The sequence below is a fragment of the Tupaia chinensis genome, unplaced genomic scaffold (assembly GCF_000334495.1).
Source record: "Tupaia chinensis unplaced genomic scaffold, TupChi_1.0 Scaffold000532_1, whole genome shotgun sequence".
Taxonomy (NCBI): domain Eukaryota; kingdom Metazoa; phylum Chordata; class Mammalia; order Scandentia; family Tupaiidae; genus Tupaia; species Tupaia belangeri.
In genome coordinates this window covers 9091281-9110732 of record NW_006160045.1, presented here as the reverse complement: position 1 = coordinate 9110732, position 19452 = coordinate 9091281, and the positions used below count along the sequence as shown (strand labels likewise).

The 19452-nt window shown below is 35.5% G+C and overlaps 1 protein-coding gene across 1 annotated transcript in view; it reads left to right on the top strand.

Moving 5' to 3' along the window:
• DNAH14 (dynein axonemal heavy chain 14) overlaps positions 1-19452 on the top strand; it is a 261709-nt gene that overhangs the window by 106970 nt on the left and 135287 nt on the right. The window contains 5 exon segments of the mRNA XM_027775206.1: positions 550-684; positions 9802-10017; positions 13193-13283; positions 14057-14265; positions 15044-15296. Of these exon segments, the coding sequence (XP_027631007.1) occupies positions 550-684; positions 9802-10017; positions 13193-13283; positions 14057-14265; positions 15044-15296 (904 nt within the window).

Genomic DNA, 19452 nt, shown 5'->3' with positions numbered 1-19452 from the left:
CTCTTTGTCCGGCAAGCGCACGCACCCTATAGCAAAAACCTCTCTCTCAAAAAAATTTACTGATACTTAGAACTAAAACTGGGGTTAAGAGGGATATGTACCGTAGGGAGTCATTAGAAACCAGGTCAGCATTAAAGGTCAAATTGATGAGATTGTAGGGGGACAATGTAGAAGAGGGAAAAGAACAATGAATTTGGGGAGACTAATATGTAAAGGAGAATCGGAATTAAGAAAAATTTTAAAATAGAGAGGGAAAATTCCCAATAAACAGTATTACAGAATCCAATAGTAGAGAAAGGTACGAAAAGGAAGGTGAAGTGGAAACTCAGGTTAGTAAAGTAAAATATCAAGAATTAAAAATTATTATTTAAATTTTAAAATAGATTTCTGGTTATTTTATCATTAGTCTTGTCAATAAAAGCAAAAACCAGATTAGAATGGATTGAACAATAATTTAAAGAAAGAGGTAGTGAATATAGACAGAAACGTATTTATAAATTAACTTATAAAATATTATATGAATGAATAAATCTATAAATTTCATTTTAGGCTTGTGTTGGAGTAATGTTAGTGGGCCCAACAGGTGGAGGAAAGACAACAGTCAGAAGAATTTTAGAAAAAGCATTAATATTATTACCAGTTGTAGACATACTATCAGTTGAAGAAAGGCTATCTTTTTCAAAGGTAAATATTCTACTAAATAAAATGTTTCTCTATTTGTTTATATCTTTGCTTCTAATATTTTATGTTCTCTTTGCCTAGATATCTTCATTACTTATTGAATTTACTGTTAGGAATTATTGTAGTGAATGGTATTTTTTAAATTATTATTTATTTAAACCTCAAACTGGCATTTGCTAGTATAAAATAAAACTATCAGGACCAGCAGATGGCATAATGGTTACATTGTTAACTTCAACATAGTTGATAGTGGTTCAAGTCTTGGTCCAAGCAGCTTAAAACTCATGCCAGGTGTGTGTGTGCACCCATGCTCAAAATCCTGAGAGGAGAATGGAGGAAAAGGAATTGCAATGTGGCCATCCCACTTGGGGGTGGTTTCTTGCTTTCTATCTCTCTGTTTCTCTTAGGATCACACATGCCCTATAGCAAAAATCTCTCGAAAAATTAAATAAACTATCAAATTTGTATATTTATTTTGTATCTAGCCACCTTAATGGACTTGTAAATTCTTAACTGCTTTTAAATAGTAACTGAATTATCTCCAAATGAAAATCTTTTTCATCTTTTTCTCTTTTCTAATATTTAGATAACTTATATTCTGTTTTCTTATTAAATTAATTAACCTTCAAGACAACGTTAACTGCTTCCTTACTTTATTTGAAATACATTTAATATTTCTGCATTTAATATAATATTTGCTCTTGGTCTGTGATAAATATTCTCTTTCATACTTTAGAAATTCAAATCCCATTACAGTTTCGTTTTTTGACTTTTAGAATTTATTAAATTTTCAGCATTTTAAAATATTTTAACTGACTAGTATAATAATGTATATTGATAGATTTACTAGTGTTAACTTGTCCTTGAAGTCCTATAATAGCTCCTACTTCATCATGATATATTTTTATTCAATGTAAAGTTAGACTCCAATAAACACTGTGTATTCCAGTTGTGTTATTTAAACATTCCTTATTGATAAAGTATTCCAAAGTCTTAAAAAGTCAGGTTCTCAGTTGAGTGAAATTTTTTTCAATTATCATAAAATATCTTGCTTCAAAATTATTCATTCAGTAGTATATAACTCTTTGCCTTTTTCTCTACCTAAACTCTTCTCAGTTAGCTCTTAAGCAATTATAGTAAGAGGTGAATTATCACAATAATAACAAGTAATATTTTTGGAGTACTAAATATGGCCAAGTTCTAGCCAAAATACTTTTTGCTTGAATTATCACATTTACTTCTCACAACAACCCTATTGACAGTTATTTGCTGTATTAAAGATTTTTTTAAAGTGCAAAAGTAGTATGTACAATTGTGAGAAATTTAGAAAATAAAAAATATATACAGAAATAGTCATCCAGAAAGAATGACCAAAAACATTTTGCAGTATTTCCTTTATTTTCTCTGCACTAATATATTCTTTAAATTATTGTGATAGTGCTATGTAGAAATTTTTTCAATTTTCCTATTTTGGCCATTTTCACCTAATATCCTATGCTGAGAGTTTACCCCAGTTCATTAAAACTTCTCATAAGTGGGGCTGGGAGACCAGCAGTTAGCGAAATGACTGTGTCGTTGTACTCCCACATAGTCGACCGCAGTGCGAGTCCCGGACCCGGTGACTTAAACTCACGCTGGGCGTGTGTGCATGCATGCCCAAGATCCCTAGAGGAGAATGGAGGAGAAGGGATTGCAGCATGGCCATCCCATACATGCATACATACATAAATAAAAATAAAAATAAAAGTGGGGCCGGCAAGTGATATAGTGTTTAAAGGAGCTGGACTCTCAAGTGGCTGACCACAGTTCAAGTCCTGGACTTGGCAGCTTGCTTTCTTGCTTTCTCTCTCTCTCTGTCTTGATCTGGTAAAATTAAAAATAACAATAATGATAAATAAGAAGAAAAAAAAAACTTCTCACAAGTATCATTCCATTGACTGTATTCTATATATATGACTACACTATAATTTATTCAGCAATTCGGTCATGTTTACTAGTTATCAATTTTCAGTTTTTTTAAAAATACAACTGTGGACCAGTCAGTGGTGTGATGGTTAAGGTAACTTGATTCCATATGGCTAGCTGCATTGAGTCCCAGACCTGGTAACCAGACAAACATGCCAAGTATGTTTGTATGCATGCCCAAAATCCTAAAAGGAGAAGGGATTGCAGCCTGGCCACATTAGGATTATTTTCTGATCACTTCTTTTTACTCTGCATCATTGGAACCCTACTATTTTTGCTGTATCCCCTTAGATGTGTATTTATCTTTTAAAACTATTATACCCAGGAGAGAGATTGATGGGAACTAAAGTAATTTCACCTTCACCTATGTACTCCCAGGTGAAATTCACATAACATATAATTAACCATTTTAAAGTATGTAATTCAATGACATTTGGTGCATTCTCAGTGTTGTGAATCATGACTTCTCCCTTTTTAAAACTTTTTTTACATCAAAGGAAAACACCTCTTTCTCATTGAGAATTAACTTCCCATTCTCCTTCTCTCCATTTATTGGCAATTATTAATTGACTTTTTGTTTCTGTAGATTTGCCTATTTTGTGTATTTTGTTTAAAAGGAATCGTATGTGACCTTGTGTGTGGTTTCTTTCACTTAGCATTATGTCTTTGAAGTTCATCCAAATGGTAGCATGTATCAGTACTTCATTTCATTTTATGGCTAAGTAATATTTAATTGTACAAAATGTTTATTTATAACAATATGTTCATCCTTTGATGAATATTTGGGTTTTTGTCCACCCTTTGGATATAATGAATATTACTGTTAAAAACATTTGCATAGAAGTGTTAGGGTAGACATATGTTTTCACTTCTCTTGGATATAGACACATGTGTAGAATTGTGTAATTTTTTTTAAAATGGCCAGAAGGCACCTGTGCATACCAGAAAGACAGTGAGAGAGGAAAAAAGCAACCCTCGGGGTGGGGGGGTGTTGCCGCAGTCCATTCTTCCTCATCCTATTGAGATTCAGGGCACATGTGCACATGTGCATAGCATGTTTTTTGTTGTTGTTTTGTTTTGAGAGAGATTTTTGTTATTGAGCACATGCACTTGCCAGAGAGACTGAGAGACAGAAAGGAAGAAATCACTCCTCAGAGGGGATGGCCATGCTGCAATCCCTTCTCCATTCTCCTCTCAGTATTTTGCACATGTATGCACATGATCCCAGCAGGAGATTTAAGCCACCAGGTCCAGGACTCAAACTGCAGTCTACTACATGGGAGTCCAGTGATGTAACCATTACACCATCTGCTGGTCCCTGTGCATAGCATGTTTTTAAAGCTGGTGGGTCTGGGATTCAAATTGTAGTTGGCTGTGTGGAATTCATTTCTCTTAACTACTAGGCTGTGGGACTGACCCAGAGACATATTTCTATGTTTAATTTCTTGAGGAGCTATCAAACCATTCTTCACAGCAATATACCATTTTAAATTACCATTTGCAATGGTAATTTTTTTTTCTGTTCTAGTGAATATGATGCATTATCTCATCATGGTTTTGATTTGCATTTCCTTAATGACCTAGAGAGGTTGAATATCCTTTCACAAGTTTATTGATATTTTTATCTTTTTTAAAGACCTATTTGTGTCCCTTGTCCATCTTAAAATTAGATCTTTTTGTTATGAGGGTTTTTTTATATAAATGGATACAAAATACTTATCAGATACATAATTTGAAAATATTTTCTCCTATTCTGTAATTTGTGAATTATATCCTTTGATGCTCAAAAGTCATCAATTTCATAAAACGTATTTTTTTCTTTTGTTGTTTGTACTTTGGGTGCCAAATCTAAGAATCCATTGACAAATCCATGGTCATGAATGTTTATTCCTATATTTTTTTCTAAACATTTTAGAGTTGTAGCTTTTATATTTAGTAAGTTTGAGATTGGGAAGTGAGAATTGAGCATCCTTGTTTTTCTTTTTGAATACTATTTTGGGTATTTGAGGCCACTTGTAGCTCCATTTTAATATGAGACTTGACATTCTCCATTTATGCATAAAAGATCATTGGAATTTTGATAGCTATTGCATTGAATCTATAGATGACTTTGGGAACATTACATTTTAACAATATTAAGTTTTCCAATCAATGAATACAAGATAAATTTCCATTTTTATATCTTTGATCTCTTTCAGCAATACTTTGTAGTTTTCAATATACACATCTTTCTCTTATTATTAAACTTATTTCTTGGCATTTTATTCTTTGGATACTGTTATAAATGACATTGTTTTTTCAACTTCATTTTTGGATTGTTCACTGGTACTATATAGATGCACAAGTGACTTTTCTTTTTATGTTGATCTTATACACCCACAGTTTTGCTGATTTATTTATTAAATCTAGTAGTTATTTTGTATATTCTTTGGGCTTTTCTATATGTAGAATCATCTCATATGCAAATAGAGATAATTTTACTTCTTTACAATTTGGCTGCCTTTCATTTTCTTTCTTGCCTAATTGCCTGGCTAGGACCTCCCTAGTACAATGTTTAATAGTAGTGGTGAAATACAGGATCGTGAGACCAGCAGATGGCATAAGGGTTACTTTGCTAGACTCCCACATAATCAACTACGGTTCAAGTCCTGGACCTAGCAACTTAAAACTCATGCCAGGTACATATGTGTTCATGCCCAAAATCTCCAGAGAAAAATGGAGGGAAAGGGATTATGGCGTGGCCATCCCCCCAGGGGGTGATTTCTCGCTTTCATCTCTGTCTCTTTGACAAGCACATGTGCTCTATAGCCAAAATATATATAAAAAAAAAACAACTTTAAATTAAAAAGAGATAGAGAAATACTAGATCCTTGTCTTGTTCCTAATTTTAGGCAGAATGCTTTCAACCTCTCTCTCACCATTAAGTGTGATGTTAGCTATAGGCTTTTCATAAATACTTCTTCATGTTAAGGAGGTTCTTTCTCATTTCTAATTTTCTAAGTATTTATCATGAAGGGGTATGAAATTTTATCAAATATCATCTCTGAGTCTTGATACAGGCACATGGTTTCTCTCGTTCTGTTTTTGTGGTGTATTACATTGACTGATTTTCTCATATAAAACTGCTGTTATATTACTGGGATGAATCTCACTTGGTCATGGTTTTTAATCCTTTATATATGCTTCTTGAAGGACCAGCAGATGGCATAATGGACTCCCACATGGCTGATCACGGTTCGAGTCCTGGACTCAGAGGCTTGAAACTCATCCCAGGCATGTGTGCATGCATACCCAAAGTCCTGAGAGGAGAATGGAGAAGGGCTTACATGGCCATCCCCCCATGGAGGGTGATTTCTTGCTTTTTGTTTCTCCATTTTTTTTCTGTCTCTCTGGTGACTGCACGTGCCCTATAGCAAAAGCCTCTTAAACAAACAAACAAAAACTTGATTCAGTTTGTTAGCACTTTTTCAAGAATTTTTGTATCTCCATTAATAAGGGATATTGATTAGTAGTTTTCTGTCTCTTTGCTTTTATATATGTTGAATATCCTTTATTCAAAATGCTTAAGACCAGAAGTGTTCAGAATTTTTTCAGACTTTGGAATATTTGCATATGCATAATGAGATATCTTGGAGATGAAATCAAATTCTAACACTAAATTTATTTATGCTTAATATACACCTAATACACACAGCCTGAAGATAAATTTTGTACTTTTGTATTTTAGTATTTTGACTATGAGATCAGATGTGGAACTATCTACTGTGGCATCCTGTTAGTGCTCAAAGTTTTGGATTTCAGAATTTTGAATTAGAGATATTTTACCTGTATCTTTGTTCAGGTATAGTGTCAGCATAATGTTGGCCTCATAGGATGTGTTAGAAAGTATTTCCTTCTTTTTGCATGACTTTTAGTAGGATGGATGTTAATTCTCTCTTAAATGTTTGGTAAGATAAGTCTATTATCTGGGCTTAGACTTTTCTTTGTTAGAGGTTTTTGATTTCTGATTCAAATTATTTGTTATACATCTATTGAAATATTCTATATTTTCTTGAGTCGATTTTAGCAATCCATGTATGTCTAGAAATTTGTTCAATTCATCTAGATTATATAATTCGTTGGTGTAAAAATTGTTTATACTGTTCTTTTGTAAGCCTTTTAGTTTTTGTAAGGCGGTGGTAATTCTACACTTTGATTTCTGATGTTAGTTGCTTTTCCTCTCTTCTATTCTTAGTCTAACTGAAAGTTTGTTGATTTTTGTTGCTCTTTCAAATAAACTCTTTTGATATTATTGATGCTGTTTTTTTCTCTATTTTGTTCATCTCTGCTCTAGTTATTATTTCCTCCTCTTGCTTGATTTATATTTAGTTTTCTTTTTCTAGTTCCTTAACATGCAAAGTTTGATTGCTAATTTCTTTCTTTCTTTTTTAACGTGGATATGTACAACAGTTTCTTCTTTGTGCTGCTTTTGCTATATCCCACAAGTTTTGATATATTGTATTTTCCTCAAAGTATTTTCTAGATTCCCTCATTGTTTATTCTTTAGTGGGTTGTTTAAAAGTGTATTGTTTAATTTTCACATATTTGCAATTTTTTCTTCTGTTTTTGATTTCTAGTTTCATTCCATTGTAGTTAAAGAAGATATTTTGTATGTGTAAGGGGAGAGTCCCAAATCTGAGAGAGGTTGCCTGTAATGTTTACCAATTCCAAAAAACATACTCAGGTTCAGAACATACTCAGGTTACTTACTAGAGAAGTTTCAATGATGGCTGGAGGAGAATGGTCCATGATGCCATGGACATAAACTTGTATTACATATGCTAAAGATCAAAGAGTACACATATCACCTATGAGATAAGCACAGACTCTCTATAAGGCAAGAATCTGGTTTCTACATACATTGAGGATGACAATGGTGAAGTTATTGATTAGCAGAGTTGCCAGAGCTTGTGCCTCTAATGAATTTAGTGCCTCTAATCTGGGAATATTGACATGGAAGAGGGATACATACCTCAGGAATGGCCCTAGCTGTAAGCTGATTCCATGAGGAAAGGGAATAATCACAACAAGATATTTATAAGGCCCAGAAGATCAGCATCTGGGTTCCAGGGAGACAGGGTAAAGAGAGAGAGGGGAGAAGAGCTCAGTGTATGCAGCCTACTCTCAGTATGATTTCAGTTTTTTCAAATGTACTCAGAGTAGCTTGATGGCCTAAAATGTAGTCTGTCCTGGAAAATGTCCTATGTGTACTTTAAATTTTAGAATGTGTATTCTACTATTATTGAGTGTAGTGCTCTGAAAATGTTTGTTAGGTCTAGTTGGTTTATATTGCTACTCAAGTCTCTTGTTTCTTTATTGATCTTTTATCTGGATGTTCTATAAATTATTGAAAGTGCAGTATTTTTTTCTTTTAGACAGAGTTTTGCTATAGGCCGCAAGGGCGCATCGGAGAGACAGAAGACAGAAAATGAGAAATTAGCCCCAGTGAGGATGGCCACACTGCAATTCCTTCTCCTCCATTCTCTTATCAGGATTTGGGGCATGCACGCACACACCCAGTGTGAGTGTTAAGCCATCAGGTCCGTAGTTGACCTTAGGACCTTAACTTAGGTCAGCTACAGTGGGAGTCCAGCAATGTAACCATTATGCCATCTGCTGATCCCAAAAATGGAGAATTAAGGTTTCCAGTCACTAATGTACAACTATCCATTCTTCTCTTCCTTCAATTCTATCAGTGTTTGCTTCATATATTCTGGGGCCTCTCACTTTTCCTTTCTATGTATCTCTCCAGCAAGCATAGATGCCTATAGCAAACTAAAACCCAAAATAACCCAAAAACTCATTTGTCCTGTAAGTAGGGATTTAGAAACATGAGGCCCTTCTTCATGACCAGTGCTATTTAATTAACATAACCAAAGTCTGAAGTCTTAACCCTTACTTTGGACCATTAAAATTTAAATGAAATTTGCATTCCAAGCCCTCTTAGAAAGATACTTTTAGTTCAGTCCTTATTAATTTCTCAGCTTGGAGAAGAATTGCATTTTTTTTTAATAAAAGGGAAAATTGAGGGCCCAGACCTTTTTAGGGAGTCCCTGTTCAGTTTCAAAAACAATTATCTATAAACCAAGGACAGAGGCCTTGGGAGAAATCAAACTTATTGACTTTAATCTTAGGCTTCTAGTTTCTAAAACTGTGATAAAATATATTTCTGTTGTTTTGTTTTGCTTTGTTCTTTAAAGAGATTTTTGCTATAGGGCATGTAACTCAGCAGAAAGACAGAGAAAGATAGAAAGCAAGAAATCACCACTCAGGGGTGATGGCCACACCACAATTCCTTCTCTGTTCTCCTCTCTGGATGTTGGACATGCATTGTGGCCCTCCTCATGACCAGTGCTATTTAATTAACATAACCAAAGACATGCATGCACACACACCCAGCACTGAGTTTCAAATTGCAGGAAAGACATGAACCAGAGCAGCTGACCTTGTGAAAGCCCAGCACCTTAACCACCACCTGCTGGTCCCACATTTCTTTTAAGTACCTACTCTGTGGTATTTTGGTATGGCAGCCCAAGCCAACTAATTTAGCATCCTAAATAAATACCAATCTAGTTTGAATTGATACCAACTTAGCTTCAGTAGCATACATTAATACTGTTCCTATCCAGTTCTGCCCCCTGCTTTATATTGTTATTAACACAAATTATGTCTTTTTACTTTGTTTGCCTATTAATATAGATGTATCATTATAGTTGTCTTTGAAATGACATAGAATAAAAAGTGGAGTTACAAACCAAAAATCCAATAATACTAGATTTTATTTTTATTTATATGTTTACCTGAATCAGAGATCTTTAATTTTTTTTATATGGCTTTGAGTTACTAGTAGCCTTTGTTTTCAGCATAGAGCATTTATCCTTTTATTCATCCCTCTAGCATTTCCTGTAAGGCAGATCTAGAGACAAACTATTTTTTGTTTATCTGAAAATGTCTTAGTTTCTCCCTCACTTTTGAAGGATGGTTTTGCTGAACATATAATTCTTGGTTGATTTTTCTTTTAGCACTTTATATCATCCCATACCTTTGGGCCTCTTGCTTTCTGATGAGACTTGTTCTATAATTAGGTTTTTTAAAACCACATTGGATTTTTCCCAGATTCCAGGAAGAAAAGGAAAAGTAGATATTTGTATTTTAAATCCCAAGTGTATCACTCTTGGTGAACTATATGGATACCTGGACCCTAATACAATGGAATGGACTGATGGGTTATTACCATCAACGATTCGAAGTTATGTGTATTTCAACACTACAAGATATTCAAGGAAAGATATTGATGTTGAACCAAAGTCAGGAATCTCAGATTTATCTAATGTAAGTTTACTATGGAATGAGTATTTTTATTTGACTAATGTGAATTATTAAATTGTTTATGCAAAGACTAATATTAAGACATCATAGATATCTATTAGTATAAAAGCAAAAATTTAAAATATCATGAACAGTTAAAAATACAGAAAAATCATTAAGTTATTTTAAAAGAGACCTAGCCACAGTGTCACACAAATAAGACACTACTGCTCCATAGGCTAAGGCCACATGGGGGGGGGGGCTGTGTTTGATTGATTTCCTGCCTACCCTAAAAGCCAGGTTCAGTGGCACATGCCTATAATCCCAGCTCTTTGGTAGGCCAAGGCAGGAGGATGAAGAGAGTGAGGCCAGCCTGGGCAGCGTAGTGATATCCTGTCTGAAAAGCCAAGATGGTGGTACACATCTATAGTTCCAGCTACTCAGGAGGCTGGGGCAGGAGAATGATGATTTTATGAGGCCTTGTCTTTAAAAAGTCAGTTTTTTTAATTGAGTTTTTAAATAGTTAATAAGTGATAGAATGAAGTTAGAGATTTTTGCTCTTAAAGGAACACAAAGTGAATTAAGTCTAAATGGAGAATGACTTAGTGATTCCAACACCACCTACACACATATACACACACGCACATGCACACATATATATACCTTACAAATTGATAAGGTAAAAAATGCTTTAGTAGAAAAGTGAATAAAGTATTTTATACAAAATTTAAGAAAGAATAAATATGAATGGAAAATATTTTTGAAACATTATATTTCATTAATATTAAGTAGAGATTACTGGTAAATTTCTTAGCTAAAATGTCTTAATCAAAAGCTGATATTTAAAACAAATTAGCAAAGACTTAAAAAGGAAAATAATACTCCACATTTAACAGATTATGAAGTAGAAATTTATAATATATGCATCTAGGAACAACTTTAAGAATATATATTGAGATTTTTAACTAGATATTACTTTTGAGTTATAAATGCACTCCTAGTAATTTAAACTAAGAAAATAAAAATGTTATCATGTTATTGATATTTTTATATTGATATGAGAATTTTTTCTGTACTAAAAAATAGTTAATAATTTATCAAATGTGCTGTACATATTTTATTCAGAAAATAAACTAAAAACAAACTCTCATGTGCTCCAGCAGTCGAACTACTAGGCATACATCCAAAGGAATGGAAATCAGTATGTTTTATATATATCTACACCCCAGTGTTTATTACAACACTATTCACAATATTCAAGATATAGAATCAACCTATGTGTCTATCAACTGATGAATAAAGAAAACACACACACACAGTGGAGTACTCAACCATTGAAAAGAATGAACTCCATTTGATGTTAAATGAGTGAACCTGGAGGACGTTATATTGAGTGAATAAGCCAGGCACAGAAAGAGAGTTCTCCCTCATATATGAAAATTGAAAAAACAACAACAACAACATAGAAATAGAGAGATGAAGAATGATTACTGGAGGCTGGGAAAGATGACAGCAGGGAGGGGATGGACAGGGGATAAAGACTGATGATTAAGGAAACAAAATTACACATAGGGGGACCAGCAGTTAGCATAATGGCTATATGACTGAAATCCCATGTAGTTGACCACGGTTTAATTCCTGGACCCGGTGGCTTAAACTGACGCCGGGCATGTGTGCGTGCATGCTCAAGACCCCAAGAGGAGAATGGAAGAGAAGGGATTGCAGCATGGCCATTCCCCCGGGGGATGATTTCTCACTTTGTGTCTCTCTGTCTCTCTCTGTCTCTGTCTCTCTGGTGAGCACACACTCCCTGTAGCAAAAACCTCTCAAAAAAAAAAATTACATATAGGTAAGAGGAATAACTTCTAGTGGTGCAAAATATAATAGAGAAAATAAAGTAATAACTTACTGTATATCTCAGGGTAACTATAAAGAAAAGTTTGGATATTCTTAACACAAAGTAATAACCAATAGTTGAGATAATCAGTATACTAACTACCCCAATTTAATCATAACATGTTGTATTCTTGTGCTGAAAAAAATCACATTGTATTCTCACAAATATATACAATTATTATATATAAGTTTAAAAAGATTCAACAGGGATGCATATCAAAAATGGAAACTTCTGGGCTTCATCCCAAATCTATTCTATCAGAATCTCCAAGGATGAGGTGTTAGAATACACAGTTTAACAAACTACAGGTAATTCTTAATGTACTTTAACACTTGAGAACAGATATCAAGAAAAGCCTAGGTAACCGTGCACCACAACGTCAATGGTGCTGAAAAGCTGAGGATGGTGGTGCCCATCTACAGTCCCAATGTACTCAGGAGGCTGAGGCAGGAGGATCATGACATAGCAAGACCCTGTCTTAAAAAATAACTTATTAAGTTTGGGACCAGCAGTTAGCGTAATGGCCATGTCGCTGGACTCCAACGTAGTCGACCACGGTTCGTGTCCCGGACCCGGTGGCTTAAAACTCACGCCGGGCGCGTGTGCGTGTGTGCCCAAGATCCCGAGAGGAGAATGGAGGAGAAGGGATTATGGCGTGGCCATCCTCCCGGTGGGGTGATTTCTCGCTTTCTGTCTTTCTCTCTCTGTCTGTCTGGCGAGCGCATGCGCCCTATAGTGAAAACCTCTACAAAAAATAATAATAATAATAATAATAACAACTTATTAAGTTTTTAAATTGTCAATAAATGATAGGCTGAAGTTAAAGATACTTGCTCTTAAAGGAACACGAACTAAGTTAAGCCTAAATAGAAAATGATCTGGTGATCCCGGCACTACCAATTAATAAGGTAAAACATGCTTTAGTAGAAAAGTGAATAAAATGCACTTTATTGGAAACTATGCACCAAAATGTCAATGGTAGATGAGCGTAAGTGGCAGAAATTCAGAGTACTTTTACTTTCTTCTTTGCACTTCACTCTATTATTTGAATGTTACACATCAAGCATGACTATCTTTTCAGATGAAAAAGAAAAACTAAAGTAATTTTCTAAAGAAAAAGAAGGTATAGTACCGTGTCAGTTACTTTAGCCCATGCTGCTTCTATGCTTATTTTTTTGGCTGCAGAACCTCCTGCCTTTCATATTTATTTTTTTTCACTGAAGGAAGCATTTTTATATATAGACAACTGGGATTGGAAAGTGTCATCGAATAAAAATTTAAGCATTATTGAATATATTTTAGGTTTTCAAACTTGATGCCTCCGATACAACTGATATGGATGATAATGTTTTTGAAGAGATAGAGAAAGATGTTACAACTACAGAAAGTCATAGTAAGTATTGTTACATTCAGTAAAAATGATCACTTAATATAGAAGACAAAATGGAACCAGTATGCACTGTATTTATATCTTTAAAATACAGAGGGTGTGTGTACTCGCTAAAGAGAAACAGAAAGAAGAGCTCCCAGTGGTGTGTAGGCATATAGCATTCCATAATCCCTTCTCCATTCTTCCATCCTATTGAGATTTGGAGCACACATACATGTGCACCTGGTATGTTTCTTTTCTTTTCTTTTCTTTTGGAGAGGTTTTTGCTATAGGGCGCGTGCACTCACCAGAAAGAGAGAGAGACAGAGACAGAAAGTGAGAAATCACTCCCCCCAGGGGGGATGGCCACGACGCAATCCCTTCTCCTCCATTCTCTTCTCAGGATCTTAAGCACACACGCACATGCGCTTGGCGTGAGTTTAAACCACCAGGTCCGGGACTTGAACTGCAGTCAACTACATGAGAGGCCAGTGACATAGCCATTACACCAACTGCTGGTCCCTGCACCTGGTACGTTTTTCATGTCACTTGGGCCAGAATTTGAACCACAGTCAACTATGTGGAATCTGGCACCCTTAACCACAATGTTATGGGACCAGCTCTAAATATATTTTTGATTAGTGTTTTTTTGTTTGATTTTGACTTTTAAGTTTTGCTATGAAGCATGTGTGCTCACCAGAGAGAGAAAGAGAGAGAGAGAAAGTGAGAAATCTCCCCAGAGGGGGGATGGCCATGCCACAATCTCTCTGGTTAATTAAAAATATTTTTCTCTCCAGATTTTGACTGGCAGTGGATTGTCTTAGATGGTCCAGTGGACACCTTATGGGTAGAAAATCTAAACTCTGTGCTCGATGACACTAGAACACTCTGCCTAGCAAACAGCGAGAGAATAGCTTTAACTAATAAAATAAGAGTGATTTTTGAAGTGGACAGTCTTTCTCAGGCCAGTCCTGCTACCATCAGCCGATGTGCAATGGTCTATATGGTAAGTTTTCAAAAACAAATGTCTTAACAAAGAAAATGTGTAACTTAGAAAAGTAGTCATTGCCTACAGTATTTTAATCTTTATTTTATTTTTACCCCTGGGATCAGGCAGAGTGGCCCCATTAGTTCAGAACTTTTGTACCCCGATAAAGCCTCATAATCCAGAATTGAATATGAAGGCAATTACTGCTGTTACTAACACTACTCTTAATCATTAGAGTGTTAGTATTGTCCACAACTGTAAGTAAGTAGTGCTTTCAATAGACAGGTTAGGCTACTGATATGAATGTGGATTATTTTTCTAGTAGAGGAAAGAAATGGCCCCGTAGCCTTTCCATACCACCTCCATAACTCATAGACCTTGGGAAACACATTACCACGTGAGGGAGTAGAAGACACAACAAATAATACGTGTTTGCGGTACATGAAATGAACTGTTAGTTATGATTATTCTATATTCTAATCTACTTAACTGAATGTGAATGCAGATAAATGCAGGGCTGACATCTAGGTAAGCAGTTCCCCTCACCATATACACATGGCCTCTGCACTCCTCTCTACACATAAGTCCCCGGTTGCTTGTTTTCTTGTAAATGATAAAAATCACAAGTTATTCCAAAGAATGGTTCTCTATGCTGTTTTTGATCATTTCCCCCTTAATGAATGACAATTCTCATCTGTATTTGGCAGGAATCAGTAGTGACATAATAAGGAAATAAGACACACAGTATTTTTTATTTATTTATATAAAATTATCTTGTGCTTTTTTTTATCATTAGGATCCAGTTGATCTGGGATGGGAGCCTTATGTTAAGTCATGGCTTTCAAAAACTTCAAAAATTATGAATCAGTCAGGAGTGAATTGTCTTAGATTCATGATTAATAAAAGTGTCAAACATGGACTACAATTTATAAAGAAGCATCAGAAATCCCAGCCATATCCTATAGAGGACTTAACCATCATCATAACTCTCTGCAGAATTCTTGATGCTTTCTTTGAATTTATGAGTAATCATGGAGGATTTGGACAAAGTAAGTTTATTTCTCTATGTAATATTAATGATATATCTTAGCTAATCAATGCCAATTTATCACCTTCTATTCGCTTTTATAAAAGACAATTAAAAAAGGAAGAAAAGACCAGAAAATTTCAATCTATTTAGACCAACAGCAGACATGTATGTGGAACGAGCTAAAAAACATTTCTAAAGGTGTATATGAATAAAAGTAAGTTAATATGGTACACAAGTGTTGAAGGGTTAAAAGAAAAATTCATGTAAAGAACTCTTAAAGGATTTCTATTAGGGAAAAATGATTTCACCTAAATCATTACTATGACATTAATTTTAGAGTTATAAATAGTGGGGAAAATATTCAAAATTCTAGGTGTAAGCTGCAATCAGGCAAAGACATAAGCATGGAAAGTACTAAAAGATAGGTGAGGTGAGGTCAAGTTTCAGAAGATGGAGGTAGTATTGTAGATAAAGGTATGGTTTCTGGAGTCAGAATGTCTGCATTCAAATACTGGCTCTATTTAGTTCCTGATGGGATTGCAAATTAGCACAGGCTCCCAACTCTCTCTAAAACCCAATTTGGATCCACCATACTAATGTAGATATTGTAAGAAAACTCTGGGGTGACATAAAATGGCTAAATCCAGAAGAAAGCTGGGTATCATCAGTAGAAGATAAGATGAGGGAGTGTTTTTAGGCCTACCCTTTTCCTGTCTCCTGACTGAATGAGCTATTGCCCTTAGTCAGATTTTAGCCCAGTGTCAGGGAGTGATCAATTCTTCTGAGACTTGTAGTGGGGACATAGTGAATATTTACCAAATCATAAAAAGCAGAACTACAATAACTCTTAAGGGAAACCCCTCCCCTATCTACCTGTGAGCAATGTTTAAACACTAATGCATTCCCTCCTGTAAAGAAGTACCCCTTGCTACTATTAGCGGAAAAACGGATGAAGACCGCTCTGACTGCTTTCTGCTGAACAGGACATTGACAGGGGCAGCAGTCAGAGAGCCTCCATCAGAGGTCTATCTAGGGGTCCCCAGTAGAAGGTCACCGTGGGTATAACTTGAAGAGATGTGTGAAGTTTCAGAGCATCTAGACAAGAAGAGACAAATTCAGTTAACCAACTTAATATACAGAGTCCAAAAAGACAATTATTATTATAGGTCCCAAGAGGAATGAAAGCCAGTTTGGCCATCCCCAATTCCAAGGAGGCCCAAAACATATTTTATTGAGTTCATCTTGAATTTGGTCAATATAAAAGTTAATTTTATCATAATTATGTATGTTATCAAAACAACACAATGGGTTGGCTGGTGGTTAAGGATGCTAGACTCCCACATGGGCAACCGCAGTTCAAGTCCTGGACCTAGTGGCTTGCTTTCTCATTTTCCCTCTCTCTTTCTCACTCTGTCCTTCTCTAGTCAAATTTAAATAAATAAATAAATACATACACACACACATACACACACACACACACAAATATGGGAACTCATGGCAACCAACATGGTACAACAGGAGAAGATAACCTATCCAGCACAATTTTCTAGAATGCTATCATGAATGTCCTTTAACCATTAGAAACCTTCATTTATGAAGTTGGTAAAGCCATTTCCATGGGAAGCAATCTTGGAAATGAAAACAGTCATAACAGACAAATTTAGTTGTTTTTACTGAACATAGTATTTAAAGACAACAACCAGACTTACAGCTAATGATATTCTATCAGTACAGTTTTAGAAAATTTATGAACAAACCCTTAATTTTATTAACTTCATAACACTTAGACTTTTCCAGTATAACCACATGCTTTAGACCTTTAGTTTTTGTCCCTTCTTTCCTTTCTTTTCAGATAATCTAGCCATTTTACCTTAAAACCAAAACCTTATCATACAGGGGCTGGCAGGTGGCATGGTGGTTAAAGGCGTTGGACTTGCACATGACTGACCACTGTTCAAATCCTAAACCTGGTGGTTTAAAAATAAAATCACTTCAGGCACATGTGTGTGCATACCCAAAATCCCAAGAGGAGAATGGAGGAGAAGGGATTGTGGCATGGCCCTGTGTGTCACTTTGGTCAAATTTTAAAAAATAATAATAATGATAAATAAAGGAAATAATTCTTAAACTTTACCATACAATTCCTTCAATACCACAACCTTTCTTTTTAAGTTATTTTTTTAACCAAAAACACACTTCATAGTTGTAACCTTTTTATGTTACTCTTTTCTGTTTACTATTAAACCAAAAACACACTTCATAGCTGTAACCTTCTTTTTATGTTACTCTTTTCTGTTTACTATTACCTTTCCTTGTTTTTCTCTTCTTTTATAAGTTTATTTTGGATATAACCTTAACTTCTGATTAACTAGACAAAAATTAGTATCTTAAAGAACATCTTCTTGTCACCTTAAGGGTTACCTGAGGCTTGACCAGTGAAATTTCTAGATGTCCAATGGAAGCCATTAGGGTCTCTGGCCCCATCAATTCTCAATTTCAGAGGCTACCAGACTCAGTAATCCCAGACTCCCTTTGGAGCTCACAGAATTCCTGTCTCCAGTGACCAACTGCTCCACATGGGGACAAGGTCCCACGGAGAGAAATGAGGATGCCAGTGATGGCCACTGTTTTTTCCATTGCCCAGGCTTCCCACATTGGAAAATATTAGTTTCTCCAAGGAAGAGGCTCTGTCGGACTTCCCAGATCTTAGACTCACGTAGAAGTTAAATTACCAGCCTTCAGGATTACGCTGAAGGACTCAGGTGGCTATGACCACAGGCAATTAGGATTTTTTGTCTTTTTAAGTTAAATCAAAGAGCTTAAGGTTGGGAACCAGCAGTTAGCGTAATGGCTATGTCGCTGGACTCCCACGTAGTCAACCGTGGTTCGTGTCCCGGACCCAGTGGCTTAAACTCACACCGGGCATGTGTGCGTGCGTGCCCAAGATCCCGAGAGGAGAATGGAGGAGAAGGGATTGCGGTGTGACCATCCCCCCGGGGGGGGATTTATCGCTGTCTGTCTCTATGTCTCTCTCTGTCTGTCTGGCGAGCGCACGCGCCCTACAGTGAAAAATCTCTCCAAAAAAAGAAAAAAAAAAAGAAAAAAAAAAAAAAGAGCTTAAGGTAAATTGCAATTTATTATAGCACTATGTATTTTACAAATAAACAAATAAAAACTATCACCCAATATATTAATAGAATGGGACAATCTTAATAATGGGACCAATGTTTCATTCCTGTAAAAATTTTAAAAACAGTAAAAATATTTAATCTTTATATTAATCAAAGCCTGTTAACTATTTAAAGATAACTTAGACATCTTATGAATACTCGATTAAGCACAACCTTAAGATCCCCAATTATCTGAAAACTTCACTTGTAAATATCTACAACACCTAAAACCTTTTTTTTAAACATTATGCCTTTATTATCTGTGAAAATCAAGATATTAAAAAAAGCTAATCATTAATCCATTTCTCCATTGGATATCCCCCATGTAACATACGACCCATAACACATAAATACCAGTTATTTTATTAAACCAACCCTAGGAAGACAGATATGTTGCCTGAACAATAAAACCACAGACAAATACATTACACATTTTCTTTTGCCATATTTTAAGCCAGTGTTTTTGTCAAAGACTTACTTAAGTCATGTGAACTTGAAAAACATTTCATTTGTTAAACGCTTTAAGCTAATTGTATGAGCACTCTTACATACAAGCCGAATTGAATGGAATTCCTTAAGGCCTTTTACCATATGGACATACAACATAGAGCACATTGCATATATGCGTACACACATATACACGTGCAAACAACAGATCTTATAGTCTTCTTAAAAGTTTTTTGTCGTGGGACCAGCAGATGGCATTATGGTTATGTGTTGGACTCCCACATGGCCAACCATGGTTTGAGTCTTGGACCTGGACTGGAAATTCACTGTAGGTGCGTGTGTGCCCAAACTCCCAAGGGGAGACTGGAGGAGAAGGATTGTGGCTTGGCCAGTCACCAGAGGGTGATTTCTCGCTTTCTCTCTGCCTGTCTCTCTGTTTCTCTGGTAAGCACATGGGCCCAATAGCGAAAATTTCTCTACAAAAAATGTGTAAAAAAAAAAAAGTTCTTTGTTTTGAGTCTGCAGATGGCATAGGGGTTACATTTCGGGATTTCCCAA